This window comes from Meriones unguiculatus, chromosome 18 (genome assembly GCF_030254825.1).
Source record: "Meriones unguiculatus strain TT.TT164.6M chromosome 18, Bangor_MerUng_6.1, whole genome shotgun sequence".
NCBI lineage: Eukaryota > Metazoa > Chordata > Mammalia > Rodentia > Muridae > Meriones > Meriones unguiculatus.
Genome location: NC_083365.1, coordinates 29,835,432 through 29,857,058, shown reverse-complemented (window position 1 = coordinate 29,857,058; position 21,627 = coordinate 29,835,432). Strand labels below are relative to the sequence as shown.

The following is a 21,627-nucleotide window of genomic DNA, read 5'->3' as shown; positions in this document are numbered from 1 at the left end:
AAGATGTTATTTATAAAGATAAACATATGAGTTTGGTCAATACACATTAAGGTAAACTCTAATAAAAACAGTTTTATGATATCCATACAAGGAAAGATAATTCAAATTAGATTTAGAAAGAAATTTTAGAAAGAGGGTTGGTCAGTAAATGTCATATTTTTTTAATTATCAAGTTATATCTATATTAGGGTATTTGTACAAATTTTGAATATCAACTATATTTTCTGACTTAAAATCTATTTCAAACAGTCAGTTTCACTATGTTCAGTAATTCGGACATATATCTGGATATTAGAAATTTCCTTTGGGACCAAAGTAGTTGCTTATAAATCTTTTCATGGCATTTTTCATTTCTTTATTTCTCAGAGTATAAATACCTGGGTTGAGGAGAGGTGTGAAAACAGAGTAAAATACAGCAAGAAATTTATCCAACCAGGTGATATTGAGAGGCCACACATAGATGAAGATGCAAGGTGCAAAAAAGATGATCACCACTGTGATGTGGGCAGTGCACGTGGACAGGGCCTTATGAGCCCCAGCTTTAGAGCTCTGTCGTACAGTGATTAGGATATAAGTGTAGGATATGAGCAACAGAATAAAGCACGTTACAGCCACAACCCCACAGTCAGCATTCATTAGAACATCCAAATCATCGGAATCTATGCAAGCTAGCTTGATTACCAATGGCATATCACAGAAAAAACTATCTATTTCCTTAGGTCCACAAAATGGCAGCTCCACAATCACTACCAGGTGACTCATGGCATGTACAAATCCAGTTGTCCAGGAAGTCAACACCAACCCAGTACATCTTTTCAGGTTCATGATGGTAAAGTAATGCAGTGGCTTGCAGATGGCCACATAGCGGTCATAAGCCATTACCACCAACAACACCATCTCTCCTGCAGCGATGCAGTGAGCAAAGAAGACCTGAGACATGCAGCCTGAAAAGGAAATGGTCTTGTTTTCCCTGAGAAAGTCTGTGATCATTTTAGGAGTGGTGACTGAAGAAAGCCACATATCAACAAAAGACAGGTTGGCCAACAGGAAGTACATGGGAGAATGCAGATGCGGGTCAGTGATGATTAAAACCAGAATGGCAATATTTCCAGAAATAATGAGAAGATAAATCATTAAAAATATCACAAAGAGTGAGAGCTGAATAGTCCATGAGTTGGAAAGTCCCCAAAGTATAAATTCTGACACCACAGACTGATTGCCCTCACCCATTTTTCTCAGTATGTCTTCAGAAGTAATCTGCAAAGAAAGAAAACTTATTGACTAGAGGTATGCTGTAGGCAACTTTCTTTGTAGAATTAGACATTCGTATTGAAACTCATCTGAATAGAAATGGATAAATTGAAGATAAATCTAAGCCAAGAATGCGTAACATTGCTGCTTGCGGTGAAAGCTAATGAGTCAAGTGCATGAAGAGAAGCATCATGTGTGACTGTTATTCACATGCTCTATCAGCAATTTCTTTTTAAGAGAGCAGTGAGTAAAGCAAGAGAGCAACGTGAAAACCCCAAAATGGATGCTGTTTCATTGAGAAAAACTGTCCAAATTTGTTACTAGCGTTCATGATATTCCGAAAAAAAAAATGAGGATTAAATTTGGCAACTGAAGGGGAAATACACCAAAATTCAGTAAAAATGGTATTATAAAATATTACCGTTTTGTCAGACTGTATAATGATTTCTTTGAGCATCAGTAGAATAATATCTGTGTCTTCTCTGGTATGGTGGAGGCTCCTGGGAGTCTATGGTGGTGACCCTAGCTGAGACTCCTAGAAGCAGGGGTTATGGAGCATGATGTGGCCACCTATTGTGGACAGGTGGATTTACAGTAGAGGAAGAGAAACACCAACCCACCCATAAAACCTTCCACCTACCCAATCATTGACTTTCCTAATTTGAGTCCCATGCTATGAGAGAGAGCCCATTCATGACAGTATTAATAATATTTTGCTATACTTACAGGCAGGAAACCGGCATAACTGTCATCTGAGTGGCTTCACCCAGCAGCTGATGAAAACAGATGCAGAGAACCACAGCCAAAGAGTTGGCAGAGCTCAGAAAGTCTTATGGAAGAGGGAGAAGAAGGATTAAAAGAGCCAGAAAAATCAAGGATACCACAAGAAAGCCTACAAAATCAACTAGCCTGGGCCCAAAGGGGCTCATAGAGACTGAACCACAAGAAGAGAGTGTCTATGGGCCTGACCTAGGCCCCTCAAAAATATATAAAAGATGTACAGCTTAGTCCTCATGTGGGAACTCTTACAGCAGGGTCCCTGGCTGTCTCTGACTCTGCTGTCTGCCCATGGATCCCTTTCCCCTAACTGGATGACATTGTCTACCCTCAATAGAAGAGAATAATACCATTCCTACCACAACTTGATATGCCAAGGAGGGTTGATATTCTTGGGATGTCTCCTCTTCTCCTAGGAGAAAGGGAGGGTGATATTGGGAAGTGGAAGGCAGAAAGAGTCCCTCGGAATAGAGGTGGAAGGGGGATTTCTTATCGGGATATAAACTAAAGTAATTAATTAATTAATGAAAAATACAATTTTAGCTTAAAGCTCGAAAGAGCATTTTGGAAAAACCTTAGTTGGGAAGCATACAGAAGGTGCTATAACATACACACTGGCATGAGATATAAATACAAAATATAGGTTCACAGTTATTCATTAATAAATATATATAATAGATTTTGTTTGCTCAACTAAACTGATTAACAAATACTACTTCAAATACCAGTGTAAGTGGATTGAAAGCACAAGGCAAGTTAAGTCAGACCTGATCACTGCAAGTCACATTTACTTCAGTCTCAGCCATTTCTGACAGGAACTCAATGGCAGGCTCTTTGACCTCCCCACCTCTCAAGGGAGGAGCAGTCCTGCTAAGCCACAGAGGAGGACTTTGCAGCCAGTTTGAAGATACCTGATAAAACAGGGTCAGATGAAAGGGGAGGATGTCTTTCCCAATCAGTGGAAAGGGGCAGGGAGGAGATGAGAGAGGGAGGGTGGGATTGGGAGGAAATGAGGGAGTGGGATACAGCTGGGATACAGAGTTAGTAAAATGTAACTAATAATAAAAAATTAAATTAAATTAAAAAAAAATTAGCGTAAGAAAGCCAGTAAGAAACACTCAAAAAAAAAAAGAGAAAATATTGATCTTAAATTGCATAAACTAATCTTGAGACCACTTCAGATTTTGAAATACTTTAGTTTCATGACATAAACAACACCTATCATCATCCTATCACTAGTATGTATTTCCTTATTGTTTTGCTTTTCTACTGATCATCTATGTTATTGTAAAGAACAGAATGAATTACATAATTACGTCAACAAGGTTGTCCTTTGACTATCAGCCTTGGATGAACTGGAAGTTATACTTCCAGTGAGCAGCAGTTATTCCCCTCAAGGCAGGGTGCTTATGCTAATATAGTGACCAATACTGAAACCAGATGGTAAACAGTCATTGACCACTTTTTTTTTCCCTTCAATAATTCTCATGGTGCTTTTCAACTTGGGGTCTCATTTTATCCCAGAGCAGGCGAACAATAAAATCCTTGATGCCATCATCAGAATTATTTTAAGTTCCTGATTTCTGTCATCACAAAAGTGTAGAGAAGGAATGCAAGACAAGTAAAAGTTATGAAGGCATCAGGTAGCACATCCATCTGCTAAAGAAAGCTGAAGGAATAAGTAAATACACATGCCTTACAAAGATATGCCCAATATCTAAGCAAAATACGCTGATCGTAGAATGAGGAATTAGTATTCCTTATATATATTTAATTTTGTTACATATCATAAAGTTTAGGGTCAAGTTGAACTTTTTGTGTTTTTTTTGTATTGTTTCTTTTGTTTTTTAAAGGTTATAATATAATGACAATATTTCTCTTCTTTCTTCCCTCCAGATTCTCCCATATACTTTTCCTTGTTCTCTGTCAAATTCATGGGAAGAACGAGGTGCCTTAAAACAACAGAGCAAAGCTCATAGGAATTCAAAAAGAATAAAGAGGAAAGCAAAGGGCTACATGTGTCTTCACCAAGTCCTAAGCATGTAATACTATAGATTTCATTTTAATAATTATGTGAGACGCTTGAATAAATGTGTGAGTCTCTGATTCTTGTGCCTTCTCTTGGGGCTCTTTGATTTTACAATCAGCTTTTCTTATTCTACTTGGATGTGATAGTATTTGGTTTATTTTAATATTTTTTTATTTTGTTATGCTTTGTTGTTATCTCTTAAAAGCCTGTCCTTTTTTTGTCATGAGAGACACAAAGGGAGAGGGTCCAAATGAGAGAAGTTGTGAGTAGGAAGTCAGAGAAATAAGGGAAGGGGAAAGCATATTGAGACTATATTGTGTGATTAAAAAAAATCTGAGTAATAAAAAAGGAGAAAAAGGAAATCACAGCCTACCTTTTAATTAATATTTTTATACATACAAATTATTCAGCCTGTGTAATGTTACTTGTATGCATGTTCTCAGGATGATTACTTGGTACTAGGTATCCAGTTGGCGTGCTCTTTCCTGGGACACACTGCTTCTTATGCTCTCAGGAATCTTTATTTGGCTGTGATTTTTTTGCATAGAATTAAGGATTCCTTGGATTTCACCCCTTCCACTATACCATGTCTCTTGGTGTTGGCTTTACTGAGCTCAATTTTTACAGTCATGGTAGAATTATGGCACTACCAAAGGAAATTATTAAGAAAGTGCATTCATTTACAGAGCATTGTCAAACTGTCCTTTGGGACCTCTGCTGCAAAGCAGAACCAAGTCTCAAGCAATGCCTTTTAAAGTGTCTCCTCAGCTGGGCACAGTGGTGCATGTCTGTGTTCCCAGCATTCAAGGAGGAAAAGGTCGGTGGGCCTCTGTGAGTTCGAGGTCAGTCTGTTCTACAAAGTGAGTCCAGTATAGCCAAGACTACACAGAGAAAACCTGCCTCTAAAAAACGATGATAGATAGATAGATAGATAGATAGATAGATAGATAGTCTTCTCTAGTATTATAGAAGTAGGACAGTTTTGTCAGCAGACCTCTGTGAACGTAAAAATCTTACATAGCTGATACATAGTAGTGACTGTACATGATCAGTTCTGTTTTAATGCTGTTAATCAGAATGTTTTATATCCACATGATTTTTGAGAAGCTAGTAAAAATGATGCCAGATATTATAGGAGCTTAAATAATATTACACACTCAATTTAATGTGCTGTGAAATCATAGAATAAAATACAAACAAGGGCATTACACCTCTCTAATATCCAGAGCAAAATGGTGCATGGATTGTTCCCTTTAATCTTATTTCCTACTGTGTCTTGAAACAAAATGATTCATAAAGTTATGGCCAATATTCTGATGTTCAGCTGAACTCTTTGTTTAAGATATACATGCTCATCTATATGTATATATAGTATATTTGAACATATGTATTTATATCTGAAAATATTTTTCTATTTGCACATGCATATTTTACGTATGGAATATGTAAATATATATATATATATAAATGCACATTCTTGTATTTAACTTATTAGCAATTTTCCTAAAAATCTAATGTTAGCTTTTACATTAATTAACATAAAAATTAATGAAGGTAAACAAGCTGAATTGTCTCTCTAAAGGTCTAAAAGCAAACTATACTATGTATATGTGAAATATACAAATGCGTGATTCATATTTGATATTCAATTTTTTTCAGGAACATAATAACCACTTCACCCAGGACTTTTTTATCACGACTGTCAAAGACCTATTGAATACAATCATTTAAAGAATCTCTGTAATTTTTGCATTTAACTTAGTAGAAATTCTCTTAGAATATCTAATGTTTTTATGTTGAGAAATACAAAAAGAAACTGATTAAAGAAACTTGACTTATCTTTTTAAGAGTCTAGAAGCAACTGTTTATTTTCTTGTATTTTTCCACGCATTTCTGTACTGAATGCCCTTTTGAGCTGATTCCCACAATAACCACTCAGAATGCTTTTCTTTTTATGCCCAATTCTATTCTGAAAGTTTTCTTATCTGCTATGCACTCCTTGACTCAAAGCTATTCTGTCTGGTTAACTTGAAGTGAATATTTGTAAAATGTTAACTGTATACTACTCTAATAGGTTATCTGATTAAAAATGGCGAGCATCTAAGGTAGACTCGAGCATTCATGGAACAGAAGTGGAAAAAATACCCCACAATATTGGACTCAAATAGAAGTAAGTCAAAAACACATTCTGAACTTTATATATAACATATAATGGTAAAAAGAGATAGCTAGAAACATTTTATTAATTACCTAAAAGAAGGATATCAGAGAGCTGACTTACCAAAAATCACAGCTTTCTCTTGGGTCATGTTTTCTTCCCATCTGATGTGGGTTTATGAAGACATTCATGCATATCAAGACGTCTTTCCACCTGGCCCAATCCTTCTTCACTTTACTGTCCCCTGTGTGTTCCATGTCACCCTTTCTGTTTTCCGAACAAAATGAGAACCTAAGAAATAATTATCTTGGACATCCTTAGGGATTTCTCCATTAACAATGATACTGAGTACTGCAAATTTGTGAAAATGGGAAGAATGACAAGTAAAACTTCCTATTAGTCATCCCAGCACTGATAATTTTAGTGAACTTTTCGAAATTATTCACTTCATCTATAACTTATTTAAAAAACCGCTTGCAGCTCCCTAGTCTGTTCCTGTAACAATATAATCTAAGTGACTAAAAAATTTCAGATTTTGAGGCCATGTACTAATCATGAGAGATATGTCAAGAACAAAACCTGTGCAGTGAACATAATTCCCTAAAGCATAACCAAACCTTCAGCAGAGTGCAGGGAATTAAATGAAAGAAAGGGTAGTTAGTATGACCTGGAGAGGACAGGAGCTCCACAAGGACCAAATGTACCTGGGCACAGGGGTCCTCTATGAGACTGTATCTCCAACCAAGGACCATGTATGCATATAACCTAGAACCCCTGCTCGAATGTAGCCCATGTAGCTCAGTATCTAAGTGGGTACCCTAGCAAGGGGAACAAGGACTATTTCTAAAAGGAACTCAATGGCTGGCTCTTTGACTTATCCCCTCCCCGAGGTAGGACCCGCCTTCCTAGGCCACAGAGGAGGACATTGCAGCCAGGTCTGAAATATCTGATAAGCTAGGGTCAGATGAAAGGGGGGGAGGTCCTCCCCTATCAGTGGACTTGGAAAGGGGCAGGGAGATGATGAGGAAGGGAGAGTGGGATTGGGAGGGAGTGATGGAGCAGGTTACAGCTGGGATACAAAGTTAATAAACTGTAGCTAATATTTAAAAATTAAAAAATTTAATATAAAAAATGAAAGAAACAACCCATGGGACAAAAATCTGGTCACATTACTGATGAAGCATGATCTGTAACTGTATGTGATATTAGCAGGTAAGAACTGATGCAATAACTATGAACTCTATGGAATATAAACATTTCCTTTGTTGATTTTAGAAAATTAAGGAGTGTACCTCTTAAAAATGTACTTGATATGGGGTTACAATAAATCCTGCTGATTGTAAAATAAAAGTACTACATGTGGATTTGTTTTTGCCTGTTAGGTAAAATTTATATTAATTAATTAATGTATTTATTTATTTATTTTTATAATTATTTTATTTACCCCCCATTTGTTCCGCTCAGTCTTGCCACACTTACCCTTCTTCCTCCATCCCCTCACTATTTTCCCCCAGAAAAGGGGAGCCCTCCCTACCCCATATTAACCTTCCCCAGCACATCCATTCACATCAGGTCTGAGCATATTTTCACCCCCTTAGGCCAGGAAAGTTAGCACTGCCAGGGGGAAGTGATCCAAAAGCAGGCAACAGAGTCCCTGTTAGAAACAGCCCTCTCCCCTCCACTTGCCAGGCATCCATATGAAACCCAAGTTGCCCTAGGTCCAGATCATGCATGCTCCTTAGTTGATGTCTCAGTCTCTGCAAGACCCCATGGGACTGGGTTAGTTGTCTCTGTTGGTCTTCTTGTGAGGCTCCTGTCCCCTCCATCTCCTTCCATCATTCCCCCTACACTTCCACAGGACCCCCAGAGTTCCACCACGTGCTTGGCTGTAAGTCCCAACACCTGTCTCCATCAGCTGCTGGCTGAACCCTCCCAGAGGACAGCCATATTAGGCTCCTATCTGCAAGTATAGCAAAGTATTCTTATTAGTTAGTATCAGAGGATGGCTCTCTACCATCCAGTGGGTCTCAGGTTGGGCCTATTATTGTTTGGAATTTCCCTCAATCATTGTTTCCTCCTTATCCCTGCACTTCTTGTAGGCAGGGTAAGTTTTGGATCACAGATTTTGTCAGGGGTTGTTGTCTTGCCTGGCTAGGAAGTGGTCACTTCAGTCTTCATGTCCACTCTCCCCCCTGTTAGGAGTCTCACCTAGAGTCACAACTATATCCTGCCAGGAGCTTACCCTGTCACAGGCCTCCAACTTGACAAAGAGATGACCCTCCCTCCAAGTTTCCCTTCTTGTTCCCAGCCCTCTCACCTCCCACCCCTCTTCTCCCCACATCTGATCCCCACCCTTTCTTTTTCTCCCCATTTTATCTCCTGCCCAGTTCCCTCTCCTCATCCACTTGAGCTATCTCTTCTACTTTCTCCTATCTAGTCTATTTTTTGTGACATTTCGGCACCCTCCCTTAGGCTCTCCTTGTTACCTATCTGTGAACTGTAGTATGATTATCCTGCATAGGTCTAATATCCACTTATAAATGAATACATATCATGTGTGTCTTTCTGGATGTGGGTTACTTCACTTTGGAAGATTTTTTTCTAGTTCCAACCATTTGCCTGAAAATTTCATGATTTCTTTGTTTTTAATAGCTGAGCAGTCTTCCATTATGTAAATGTACCACAATTTCTATATCCATTCCTCCATTGAAGGACACTTAGGTTGTTCCAGATTCTGGCTATTACAAATACAGCCACTATGAACATAGTTGAGTAAATGTCCTTATTATATGGTAGAGCATGTTTTGTGTATATGCCCAGGAGTGGTACAGCTGGGTCTTAGGGTGGAATTATCCCCAATTTTCTGAGAAAGTGCCAGATTGATTTCCAGAGAGATTGTACAAGTTTACAGCAATGGAGAGTGTTCCCCTTTCTCCACATCCTCTCCAGAATGTGTTGTTACTTGAGGTTTTTTAATATTAGCCACTCTGACTGGAATAAGACAGAATCTTAAGAATTGTTTGGATTTGTATTTCTCTGATGGCTAAGGACATTGAGCATTTATTTGTTTCTCAGCCATTCAAAAAAACTTCTGTTGTGAATTCTTTGTGTGTGTGTGTGTGTGTGTGTGTGTGTGTGTGTGTGAATTCTTGGTTTAGCTTTGTATTCAATACTTTAATTGTATTATTTGATTTGTTGGTTTTAGATTTCTTAAGTTCTTTCTATATTTTAGATATCAGCCCTATGTCTGATGTAGGGTTGGTAAAGATCTTTTCCCAATTTGTAAAGTGCTGGGTTTTGTTGGTTTGTTTGTTTGTTTTTTTCTATTGACAGCATCCTTTGACTTACAGAAGCTTCTCAGTTTCATGAGATCCCATTTATTAATTGTTGAGCTCAAAGCCTTTGCTGTTGTTGTTTTGTTCTGTTCAGGAAGTTGTCTCCTATGCCAGCGAGTTACAGACTTTTCTCCATGTTGCATTCTAGTAGGTTTAGAGTCTCTAGTTTTATGTCAAGTTCTTTGATCCACTTGGACTTGAGTTTTGTGCTGGGTGATAAATGTGGACCTATTTGCACTTTTATACATGCAGAAATCTGGTTAGACCAACACCATTTGTTGAAGATGCTTTCTTTTTTTCACTGTACAGTTTTGGCTTCTTTGTCAAAAATCAAGTCCCTGTAGGAGTGTGGGTTTATTTCTGAGTCATCCAATTTGGTTCCATTGATCAACCTATCTGTTTCTATGCCAATACCATTCAGTTTTTACTACTATTGTTCTGTAGTATAGCTTGAGATAAGGGATGCTGATAGCACCATAAGTTCTTTGAGTGTACAGAATTCTTTTTTTTTTTTATGTTACATCAATGTTAATTTACATAGTTTGATTTGAATACAGATTTTTCAAACAAATTAGATGATATAGACTTGCCTCGTTAAATTTTTTTTTTCAATGCAGTTTATTCAGGAACCTTGAACAATCCTCGGACCCTGGGGAAAGCCAGCCCACAGCTTAAATAGCCTCTGGGTAGCCAACCCAGGCGTGCCACGTGGGCAATGCAGATAGGTCCACATACATGGAAGCAAGCCAGATCCTCGGCCTTAGCCAAATGTGGAGTTGTTCCTGACAGAGAGCACTCACCATCGAGAAGGTGGAAGGCGTAAACCAGCTCCATCTTTAAGGCATAGCATTCCGCAGCTCTCTACAGTTCCCCCTTTTTGTTTTAGATGCATCAGGCAAGAGTAGAGGTCTGATCTCTGATATTAGAAATAAATTGGGACTTTGTACCGATGTTCATTTAGGTGTCATCCACCCAAAGAGCATCAGACCCGTCCTATACCTTTTTCTCAGAGGCGGGACATGGGGCATCAACCCGCATGCAATCAGACATGCTCTTCTCTAGGTCCAAAGCGGCTGACCCTGAGTGCAGTGCTTACCCTCACATCCTGAGCGTAACATTTTAGCTTTTTATGGTATCCAACCATGCTTGGGGAGAATGTCCTGCTTCAATGGCTGTAAAGGCCTGAATGATCATGGCTGCATCACACTGTTGTGAGACTCTAATCTTGCATATATACCACAGGCAAACCAAGGAGACCAACACCAGAAGGCCTGCTAACGCTCCCATGCCCGCCCATTCCTTCAGATGATTCATGGCTGCAGCAATCCATGATGATAATCCTGTGGCTAGTCCTGCGTCCACTCTGGTAGAATTTACTGTGACAATGGCCACTCTCAGCTGCTCCATCGTAGTATCGAATTCTCCAGTCCAATTACCTAAAATATAGCTCGACAATTGTTTAGACAGATTTGCAGCACAGGAAAAATTCTCATGTTATATGCTGGTGACTCAAAGTCCAGCATATTTTCATTGACAGCCAAGTTGAGCGATTTGCCATAGGGTATCAATTTGTTCCTGCACGAGGTCAATCCTCTGATTGAACACCATCAAGCTTCCTTTTAGTTGAGCATTAATTCCTTTATGTACAACTAAGGCATGAGCTACATTGGCTAAATGATTGTTCAGGGTCTGAGCAGTCTGCCTAGTCTGACTCATGGCTAATGCCCCGGTGGTAGCTCCAACAGCTGCCAATGACATGGTAGTAACAATGGTAGCTGTAGTTCCAAGATCCCTTTTCTGTCTGAAGAGAGTCATAGCGTGAGGGGCATCAACGGGCACAGGCACGCAGTGAGGTATGCGAGTAACCAGGGCATACCTAAATTTACTAGCATTCCAGCATTGGGCAAAAAAGCAAGTATCATTACCACAATTACTTGGCTCTATCTGGTTAATAATGAATAAAAATGGGGGATATAGACAAACAGGTGTGGGCTTATAGGAAATATTATGAGAAGCCTTAACCCCCTCGTTGGAACATCCTGTGTCAGTTCTAGAACTAGCAGTGGTGGTGTCCGAGCTCTGAGTTGGTTCAGGAGACCATTGCCCCCAGGGGAGAGACGTACTCCATGCCAGTTGACTAACTCCATGTTTTCCTCCACTTTTGAAAGTCATTTAAGGTTCTTAAATTATTTTTCCCTTTTTTATTTAAATTTTTCATCAATTACACTTTATTCATTCTGCATCCCCCCATAAGCCCCTCCCTCCTCCCCTCCCAATCCCACCCTCCCTCCTCCCTCTGCTTGCATGCCACTCCCCAAGTCCACTAATAGGGGAGGTTCTCCTCTCCTTTCTGATCTTAGTCTGTCAGTTCACATCAAAAGTGGCTGCATTGTCCTCTACTATGGCCTGGTAAGGCTGCTCCCCCCCCAGAGGGAGGTGATCAAAGAGCAGGCCAATCAGATTATGTCAGAATTCTTTTAGCTATCCTGTGTCCTTTTTTTTTTTCACATGAAGTTAAAAGTTGCTCTTTGTAGTTCTATAAAAATTTTGTTAGAATTTTGATGGGGATTGCTGTAGATCGCTTTCCACAGGATGGCCATTTTTACTATACTAAATGTACCAATCCAGGAACATGGAAGATATTACCATCTTCTAAAATCTTCTTTGATTTCTTTCTGCAATGTCTTGAAGTTCTTGTCATACAGGTCTTTTATTTGCTTGGTTAAAGTTACACTAAGACATTTTATATTATTTGTTGTCATTGTGAAGGGTGGTTTTTACCCTATTTCTTTTTCAGCCCTTGTGTTGCGTGTATAAATGAGGGCCACTGACTTTATTGAGTTAATTTTGTATCCAGACACTTCGATGAAGGTGTTTACCAGCTGTAGGAGTTCTCTGGTAGAATCTTAGGGGTCACTTATGTACACTATTTTATCAGCTATGAATAGTGATACTTTGACTTCTTCTCTTCCAATTTCTAGCCCCTGATCTCCTTTACTTGTCTTATTGCTCTAGCTAGAACTTCAAGTACTATACTGAAGAAATATGGTGAGAATAAGCAACCTTGTCTTGTTCCTGATTTTAGCAGAAACACTTTAAGTTTATACATTTAACTTGGATGTTGGATATTGACTTGATGCATATTTTTGTTATTGTGCTCAGGTGTGTGCTGAATCCCTGATCTCCCCAAATATTTAAACATGAACTGGTGTTAGATTTTGTCAAAGGCTTTTTCAACACCTAATAAGATCATCATAAGATCATTGTGTGTTATGTTTGTGTGTGTGTGTGTGTGTGTGTGTGTGTGTGTTTGGATTGTTTATATGATGGATTATGTTGTAGGATTTTCTTATGTTGAACCACCCCTACATGCCTGGGATAAAGCCTGCTTGATCATGGTGGATGCCATATTTGATGATTTCCTGGATTTGGTTTGCAAGTATTTTATTGAGTATTTTTTCATCAATGTTGATAGGGAGATTGGTCTGAAATTCTCTTTCTTTGTTGGGTCTTTGTGTGGTTTAGGCAACAAGGTGAGTGTGGCTTCATAGAATGAGTTTAGTATGTTCCTCTGTTTTAGGAGTATTGGTATTAGTTCTTATTTGAAAGTCTGGTAGAATTCTGTGCTAAAATCATTTGGCCCAGGACTCTTTTTCGTGGGGAAACTTTTGATGACTGCTTTTATTTCCTTGGTAATTATAGGTTTATTTAACCACTTACCAAAGACCACTTACCTGGTCTTTGGTAATTGGTTATCAAGAAAATCATCCATTTCGTTTAGATTTTCCAGTTATGTGGCTTATAGGTTTTTGAAGTACAATCTAATAATTCTTTGAATTTCCTCAATCTTTGTTGTTATATCCCCTTTTCATTTCTGATTTTATTTGGATACTCTCCCTTTGTCTTTTAGGTGATTTAGCTAAAGATTTGTCTCCATCAAAAAATTCATATATTTCATGATTTCCTTATTTTTCATTGCTAAGTACTACTCCATTGTATAGGTGTACCACAAATTCTGCATCCATTCTTCGGTTGAGGGGCAAGAATCTGGGCTGTTTCTAGCTTCTGACTATTACTACAAACACGGTTGAGCAAATGTCCTTTTTGTGTACCTGAGCCTCTTTTGGATATATGCATGGCAGTTAAATGGTGGGACCTGGAAAGGATCATCCTGAGTGAGTTGTCCCAGAAGCAAAACTCATATAAACATACAACATAGGATAAACCAGCTAAAATCTGTACATCTAAACTAACTAAGCAAAAGAGAGGACCCTAACTAAAATGCTCAATCCCCATCCTGAAAGGCAAAGAGGATGGACATCAGAAGAAGAAGAAAACAGGAAACAACCTAGGAACCTGCCACAGAGGGCCTCTGAAAGCCTCTGCCCTGCAGACTATCAAAGCAGATGCTGAGCCTGATGGCCAACTGTTGGGCAGAATGAATAGAATTTTATGTAAGAAGTGGGAAATAGCAAGAGCTGGAGAGGAGAGGAACTCCACAAGGAGAGCAACAGAAGAAGAAAATTTGAACACAGGGAACTTCCCAGAGACTCATACTCCAACCAAGGACTATTCATGGAGATAACCTAGAACCCCTGCACAGATGTAGCCCATGGCAGTTCAGTGTCCAAGTGGGTTACATAGCAATGGGAAGAGGGACTGCCTCTGACATAATCTGATTGGCCTGCTCTTTGATCACCTCTCCCTAAACGGGGAGCTGCCTTACCAGGCTACAGAAGATGACAATGCAGCCACTTCTGATGAGAACTGATAGACTAAGATCAGAAAGAAGGAGAGGAGGACCTCCCCTATCAGTGGACTTGGAGAGGGGCATGCATGCAGAAAGAGGAGGGAGGGTGGGATCGGGAGGGGAGGAGGGAGGGGCTTATGAGGGGGATACAAAATGAATAAAGTGTAATTAATAAAAGTTAAATAAAAAATTAAAAAAATTGTATATTATAATAGCACAGTCTTGCTGGCTTGGTAGTCTTCCTCAAAGAATTTCATGATTTACAGAAAAAGACGTGTACAATTTAGAGGACATCAGACTTATTTTCTAAAGTTACATGTAATTTAGAAGTATTAGGTGTTTATCTCAGCTCATTCTAAAGTCTTCATGGTAATTAAAGCTGAAAAATAAAGAAAACCAGAAGTACTAAGATTTTTAATATTAGACAGGAAGTTTTTTATGTGTTCTCCACATACTGTTCATTAATGGCTATTCCATTCTTATGAAATCTAAATGTAACCATTCACTGCCTGATTAATATGTTTAGAATTTCTCAATGTTTTCTAATTTATTTTATTCTTTGGCTCTCAAACTTTTATTGAGTGAGATGGTAAAATTATCCAGTAGTCCAAAAAATGTGACAGTGTCCCTTAACTCAGGAATAGAACATGTTTCCTCTAAAGGCCAAGGGAAAACCTGCAACACTATGAGTCACTTTGCCAAGTAAGCCTCAGGCTGTTTCTTGATCCTCCATGGGCTTCTGGTTACTTCATGAAATCAGTTTGCTCAGGAGGACAGTTCACATAAAAACCAATCTCCCTGAAATGTTACTGCTTTGAAAGTGTGTAAAAGACAGACTCTGTGCTGTTCTATCTCTTAAAACTCCTACCATCTCCTCAAGTTATGAAAGAGGTAAGCGGAATGACAAAATTGAAATTCATCAGTAGAAACAACTATGGGTTAGCAATTTATTGGTATTTAAATGTTTCTATCGGTAGAACCTCGTTCTGCAGAATTCAGTTATGTTTAATTTTTGTTTTTCCTTCAGAAAAACAAATGGGAAATCCTGTAACATGAGTAATACTGAAACATAATCCTTGCTAATGGTGTTCTAGTAGCAATAAATATTGACTCTAACAGCACAAATTGTTGTTGACAAATTACTTCATCTCTATTTGGTGATATTATATAATACCTCTGCTCTCCAAATCTAGCATTTTTTTCTGTTTTTTTGTTTGTTTGTTTGTTTGTTTTGAATAGAAAAAATACCAGGGAATCCTGGTTGTTAACATTTCTTCCATGTAGAAGCTGTAAAATACATTGTTCCAACTGTGGAAGTTTTGAGAACTATTAATTGTGTTGTACCATTTTGAAAAGAGAAAAATAAAGACCAAGGAATTTCTCTTAATATAAACAGAATCAAGCAGTGGATCAGAGCTTAAACCCGAAGTCATGATTCCCATCCCAAGGAGAATGAATAAATATGTTTTAAAAAGTAAATCAAAGTAAAAGGTGCTTATAAAAGACTACAAAATTGTAATTATGGAATTCAAAGGTAGGCAATAAAAGTATTTTCTCCTTAGTCGTGCTTGGTCCTTAATTATTATCATATAAGCAATGTGGGAAATGCAGGAGAATTCCTTAACTAAATGAAAATGTAATCATAGAATCCTTAAATTTTTCTGAAACCTCTTGAGTTTTTTTAACATTCCCAAATGAATTTTGAGGCGACGGGCTAGCAAATGGACACTAGATAAAGAATCTGTTTCATTGCTCTCCACTTACCAACATAGTTTTGCAAATGTGACCCATGGGAAACCATAGGGTTTCTTTTATTATGAAAATTCCATTCTTAATTCTTAATTTCTACTATGGTGAATTTTGATTTTCAAGAAGATGAGAACCCTTGAACCATCTTCATCCTTGAGATATTTCCCATGCAGATATGAACTGGATTTTTTCCTTCTTTATATTCTCTAGTCTCAAAATATTTCAACATTTTGAAAAAATTAAAACTCAAAACATAGAATGCACAGTGAGATTTTTGTTTTGCATAGCAGGATTCTAAACAAAGTTTAAATGATCTAGTAACAACAAAATGTATCTCACAATAAGAATCCTATTGTTGGGTATTGTCAGTGTTCAGATAATTATATTTTGACTAGATTAAGAGAATATGAACTAAAAATCTTTTTAATAAATTATTTTATGATTAGATATGTTCTTATATTTGGAAAAATGATAATCACTAAATTTTCATAAGACTTTGATGCACAGTCATCTGATTATTTAATTAGATGGGGATAAGAAAAAAGATGTGGAATGATGGAGAGTTAAACATAACTTATAAGTACAATTGGTTGTGAGTAAATAAATCTCCAAACAAGTAACAATTAACAGCATTCTTCCAAAAAAATTCTAAAATATAATTTTCTATATCTTCATAGCTCCCATAGACTTAGTCATCATATCCATCTCTGTCTATTATCTTATAAATGTGGGCTCCATCATGTATTTTTAAAAAACTCTATATTTTTACTTATTTTTGTCTTTTATATTTTCCACATTTTGTTCCATTTTGGCAAAATCATTTTTCTCCTAAGCACTTTAACATTAAAAAGGTAAGGAATGTTCTATACATATCAGTGTCTTGACATTCAAAGATAAAGAAGTCTTTCTTTACAGCAAAGTGGAGCATTGACATCAACATTGTGTTAGGATGGAGTCTATAACCATGGAGATTTGGGAGGCTTGGATACCTGAAGAACAAGAAAAGCAAGGAAGCAGTATAGTATAAATTATGACTTTTACTTATAGTTTGGGGGGTTATGCAATAGAGCATAGAAATTTCTTAATGAGTGAGCAGAGGATAGAAACTCTATGTATCAACTCTGACTTCCTTTTCTTTGTCTTTTCTCCAAGGCCAGTGCAGAGACTCTCTTCTGGAATGAATCATCAAGGGAAACAAATCAATCTGTGGTGACCGAATTTATTTTTATTGGACTCTCCGATTCTTGGGAACTTCAGATCTTTCTGTTTGCATTCTTCTTTGTTTTCTATGTAGGAATTGTGTTTGGAAACGTTCTTATTGTCATAACTGTGGTATCTGATTCCCACCTCCACTCCCCTATGTACTTCCTGTTGGCCAACCTTTCATTCATTGATCTGTGTCTCTCCTCTGTCACAGCCCCCAAGATGATTGCTGATTTTTTCTGCAAACGCAAAGTCATCTCTGTCAAGGGCTGCTTTGCACAGATATTCCTCCTTCACTTCTTTGGGGGAAGTGAGCTGGTGATTCTCATCGCCATGGCCTTTGACAGATATGTAGCAATTTGTAAGCCTCTACGCTACATGACAATTATGTGTGGTAATGTATGTGTTGGCATTATGGCTACTGCATGGGGAATTGGCTTTCTACACTCAGTGAGCCAATTGGCCTTTGCAGTGAACTTACCTTTCTGTGGTCCCAATAAGGTTGACAGTTTTTATTGTGACCTTCCTAGAGTGCTCACACTTGCCTGTGCAGACACATATAGGTTGGACATCATGGTCATTGCCAACAGTGGTGTGCTCACTGTGTGTTCTTTTGTTCTCCTAATCATCTCCTACAGTGTCATTCTGATGACTATTCAGCGCCGCCCCTCTGATAGGTCATCTAAGGCTCTGTCCACACTGTCTGCTCATATCACAGTAGTTCTTTTGTTCTTTGGACCTTGCATCTTCATTTATGCTTGGCCCTTTCCCATCAAGTCATTAGATAAATTCCTTGCTGTGTTTTATTCTGTGATCACTCCTCTCTTGAATCCTATTATATACACATTGAGGAACGCAGAGATGAAAACAGCAATGAGACGTCTGAGACAATGGAATTTAAAGTTTGGTGTGAAGTCTTAGATCTTCTGTAACCATTGAGATAGTGAAAAAGAGAAGTTACTAAATTATTCAGCAGACCTTATGTCAATAATAAAATTTCATTTTATTATTGCTAAAATAAGTGCTAAAAGAGCCTCATTTTAGCCTATGTTATCATAGCTTATATTTTTATTCAGGTACACAATTAATACCACAACTCAAAGTAACATCTCACTAATTTTAGAACAGTTAAGGGTATTATTTTGTTATTATTTGTTCACAACCGACTTTCTGAATATTTTGAGGTTTGAGATAGTAAAAGATATAAGCTGGACTATTTTACTTTAAAGAAAATTTTATTTGGCTAATTTACATGGAAACATAGTGAAAGAATTATTAGCTATGATAGTAAAAATGTGCTCAAAAATAAGAGTTTATATGCCAACTACTGAGTTTCCTAAAAAATATTCCTACCTGGTAATTTTCTATAATTATATAAATTTCTATAAAATTTATATAAATTTCTATAACAGACTATAGTCTATTAGTGCATTATGGGGGGGTAGCAAGGCTGACCTTTCCAATATTATTTGTCTACAAGTTGTTTGAAAACCTGTGATATAACAATTCATTGTAAAGCAGTAAGAGGAACTGAGTGTTCCAGGCTCTTACCATGCTGACACAAAACATGTGACTTACATACATCTAGCATTTTCCATTTCCGGAGTTTTAAAGTTAAAAGATTGTGGTGCAATTCCTCTTAAATTTTACTAAACACAATTATGAGTGTTTGTTTATCATTTGTAAGGCATGGTTCCTATACTGACAAAATGGAGATCATGATATGCATCACATATAGTTATTATGAGAAGTAATGAAATAATACAGATATATAAGGCAATATTAATCTGTGACATATTCATGGTAGAATTATAGTATCCATACTCGTCCTCTAGGTTAACCTAAACAAGAGTTTTCAAACTTTGCTATTTAACAACTTAGTTTAGGGACATTACATTTTCCACACTTAGTAGATGTTCATTTGGGACATTACAGTTTCAATGGAAATGTGTACATTTATATACAAGTGGGTTTATTTTATTGCATATTTATGTGCCTAAAAATAAATGAGAGAATTAGCAAGAGTAATAACTTTATTATTTAAAGAACAGCCATTATTATATATAAGTAATATTCATAAACTCCACAATCTAATAGAAAATTGGACAAAATATATAATCTTACAGTTTATATGCAAGATGAATCAAGATAAATATCATATTTGTAAGAAAAATGTTGAAGTTGTTTCATGATAAAATATATGCATGCAAAAATTATATTTAAATATCATCACTGACCTATAAAATACACGATTTCAATATTTCAATATAACTTAAAGATGAAGATATAGAGAAAGAAGAATTTCTAATTACATTGTTAGTGATAATCAAAATGGCATAACTTCATGTCAATAACGAAAGATAACATCTAACTAATCTTTATTGTAGAAATATGACTTCAATCCAAGAGCTATCTTATCAAAAGTGCATAAAACTTAGCCATGAGACTAAAAACATTGAAACTTCACATCAAGTGACAAACTAGTAAATGATAAACGAGGAAATAATGCTGAAATGAAGAACAGTGACCATTCTTCACTTAAGTTAAATAACAGTCTAGTAAATGACTACAAAACAAATTAGTCAATTTCCCAGACACAACACTGGAGCAATATGCAAACCATAGACACATTAAGTAATGTTAAAGGCCAAAGGATCTGTACAAAATGCAAATTTTATGTTAAAACAGAGATACATGTGTTACATTCATAAATATTTAATAGAGCATTTAAATGATAAACTTGTTTCCTTTTTAGCATGAATAAGTAAGGATATAAACTACAGTTTACTGAATATATCTTATTTTATAGATTTTATTTGGGAATCAAAGATGGTTTACTTAATTAAAAATAAAATCATTAACACTAGGATGATGCTGTCCAAGCAAGAACAAATACTTTAGTTCAACTCTCTTAACTCATGTGGAAAAGCTAAACTTAATTGTATATGCTTGTAATCTCAGCTCTGAACTTACTAGCCAGACAGCTTAGTCTAACAAAGAGTAAAAGACACTGTTTTAAAAATCATGCTGAATATCTTCAGAGATGTGCTGTGACCTCTACAAATATATGCACATATGCATACATAGTTCCACACACATCAGGCTATGTCCACAAGCATACACGCACATGTACACACACACAAACGTACACACACGGTGAGGGCACAGACAAACAGGGAGACATAGAGAAACAGACAAAGAAACAGAGAGAGAGAGAGAGAGAGAGAGAGATTATTTTTCTGTGTCTGGGAACCCCAAATATATTGTTCCCTTCATTCACTAATCTATTTTTCTCTCTCTCTGCCAAATACAAGAATAGTTTTATTCTATCTATCTATCTATCTATCTATCTATCTATCTATCTATCTATCTATCTATCTATTACAATTTATTCACTTTGTATCCCTGCTGTGGAAGCCTCCCTCATCTCCTCCCAGTCCCAGCCATCCTCCCTCTTCTTACCCTATGCATTTTCAATATTCCCCTGATAGGACCGCCTCCCTTTCTAACCCTAGCCTATCAGGTCTCAGTAAGGCTGCCTGCATCTTCTTCTTCTGTGGCCTGGGAAGGCTGCACCCCTAACCCACAGCGGGAGGTGATCAAAGAGCCTGCCACTAAGCTTGGGTCAGAAACAGGCCCTGCCCTCATTACTAGGAAACCCACTTGGAAACAGAACTGCCTAAGTTGGGCTTACTCTGAGCAGGAGGTTTAGGTCCTCTCCATGCATGGTCCTTGTGTTTAATTGCTGAGTAGTATTCCATTGTGTAAATGTACCACACTTTCTGTATCCATTCCTCCCTTGAGGGACATCTAGGTTGTTTCCAGATTCTGGCTATTACAAATAAAGCTGCTATGAATATAGTTGAATAAATGTCTTTATTGAATGGTGGGGCATATTTTGGGTATATGCCTAGGAGTGGTATAGCTGGATCTTGAGGTAGCACTATTCCTAATTTTCTGAGAATGCTGGTGGGAATGTCAATTCGTACAACCACTTCGGAAATCAATCTGAAACTTTTTCAGAAAACTGCGAATAGTGCTACTTCAAGACCCAGTTATACCCCTCCTGGGCATATATATCCAAAAGATGTTCAACCACACAACAAGGACATTTACTCAACTATGTTTATAGCAGCTTTATAATAACAAGAATCTGGATGACAACCTAGATGTCCTTCAATGGAGGAATGGATGCAAAAACTGAGGTACTTTTACAAAATGGAATACTACTATACAATTAAATACAAGAAAATCATAAAAATTGTGGGCAAATGGATGAAACTAGAAAAGATGCTAGAAGGTATCCCAAAAGAAGCAGAGTGACATACATGGTATACACTCATGTATAAGTGGATATTAGCTATATTATATAGGA

At 37.3% G+C, this 21,627-nt stretch overlaps 2 protein-coding genes across 2 annotated transcripts; one reads left to right on the top strand and one right to left on the bottom strand.

Annotated features, from left to right (window-relative positions):
• Positions 1-291: 291 nt before the first annotated feature.
• On the bottom strand, positions 292-1,233 carry LOC132648960 (olfactory receptor 4K3-like). The gene has a single exon (XM_060371553.1). The coding sequence runs from the start codon at positions 1,228-1,230 to the stop codon at positions 292-294; it is 939 nt and encodes a 312-aa protein (XP_060227536.1). The 5' UTR covers positions 1,231-1,233.
• Positions 1,234-17,013: 15,780 nt separating this feature from the next.
• Positions 17,014-18,173, top strand: LOC110544730 (olfactory receptor 4F4). The gene is made up of 2 exons (XM_060371558.1): positions 17,014-17,070; positions 17,202-18,173. The coding sequence occupies exons 1-2, from the start codon at positions 17,014-17,016 to the stop codon at positions 18,171-18,173; spliced, it is 1,029 nt and encodes a 342-aa protein (XP_060227541.1).
• The last annotated feature ends 3,454 nt before the right edge of the window (positions 18,174-21,627 follow it).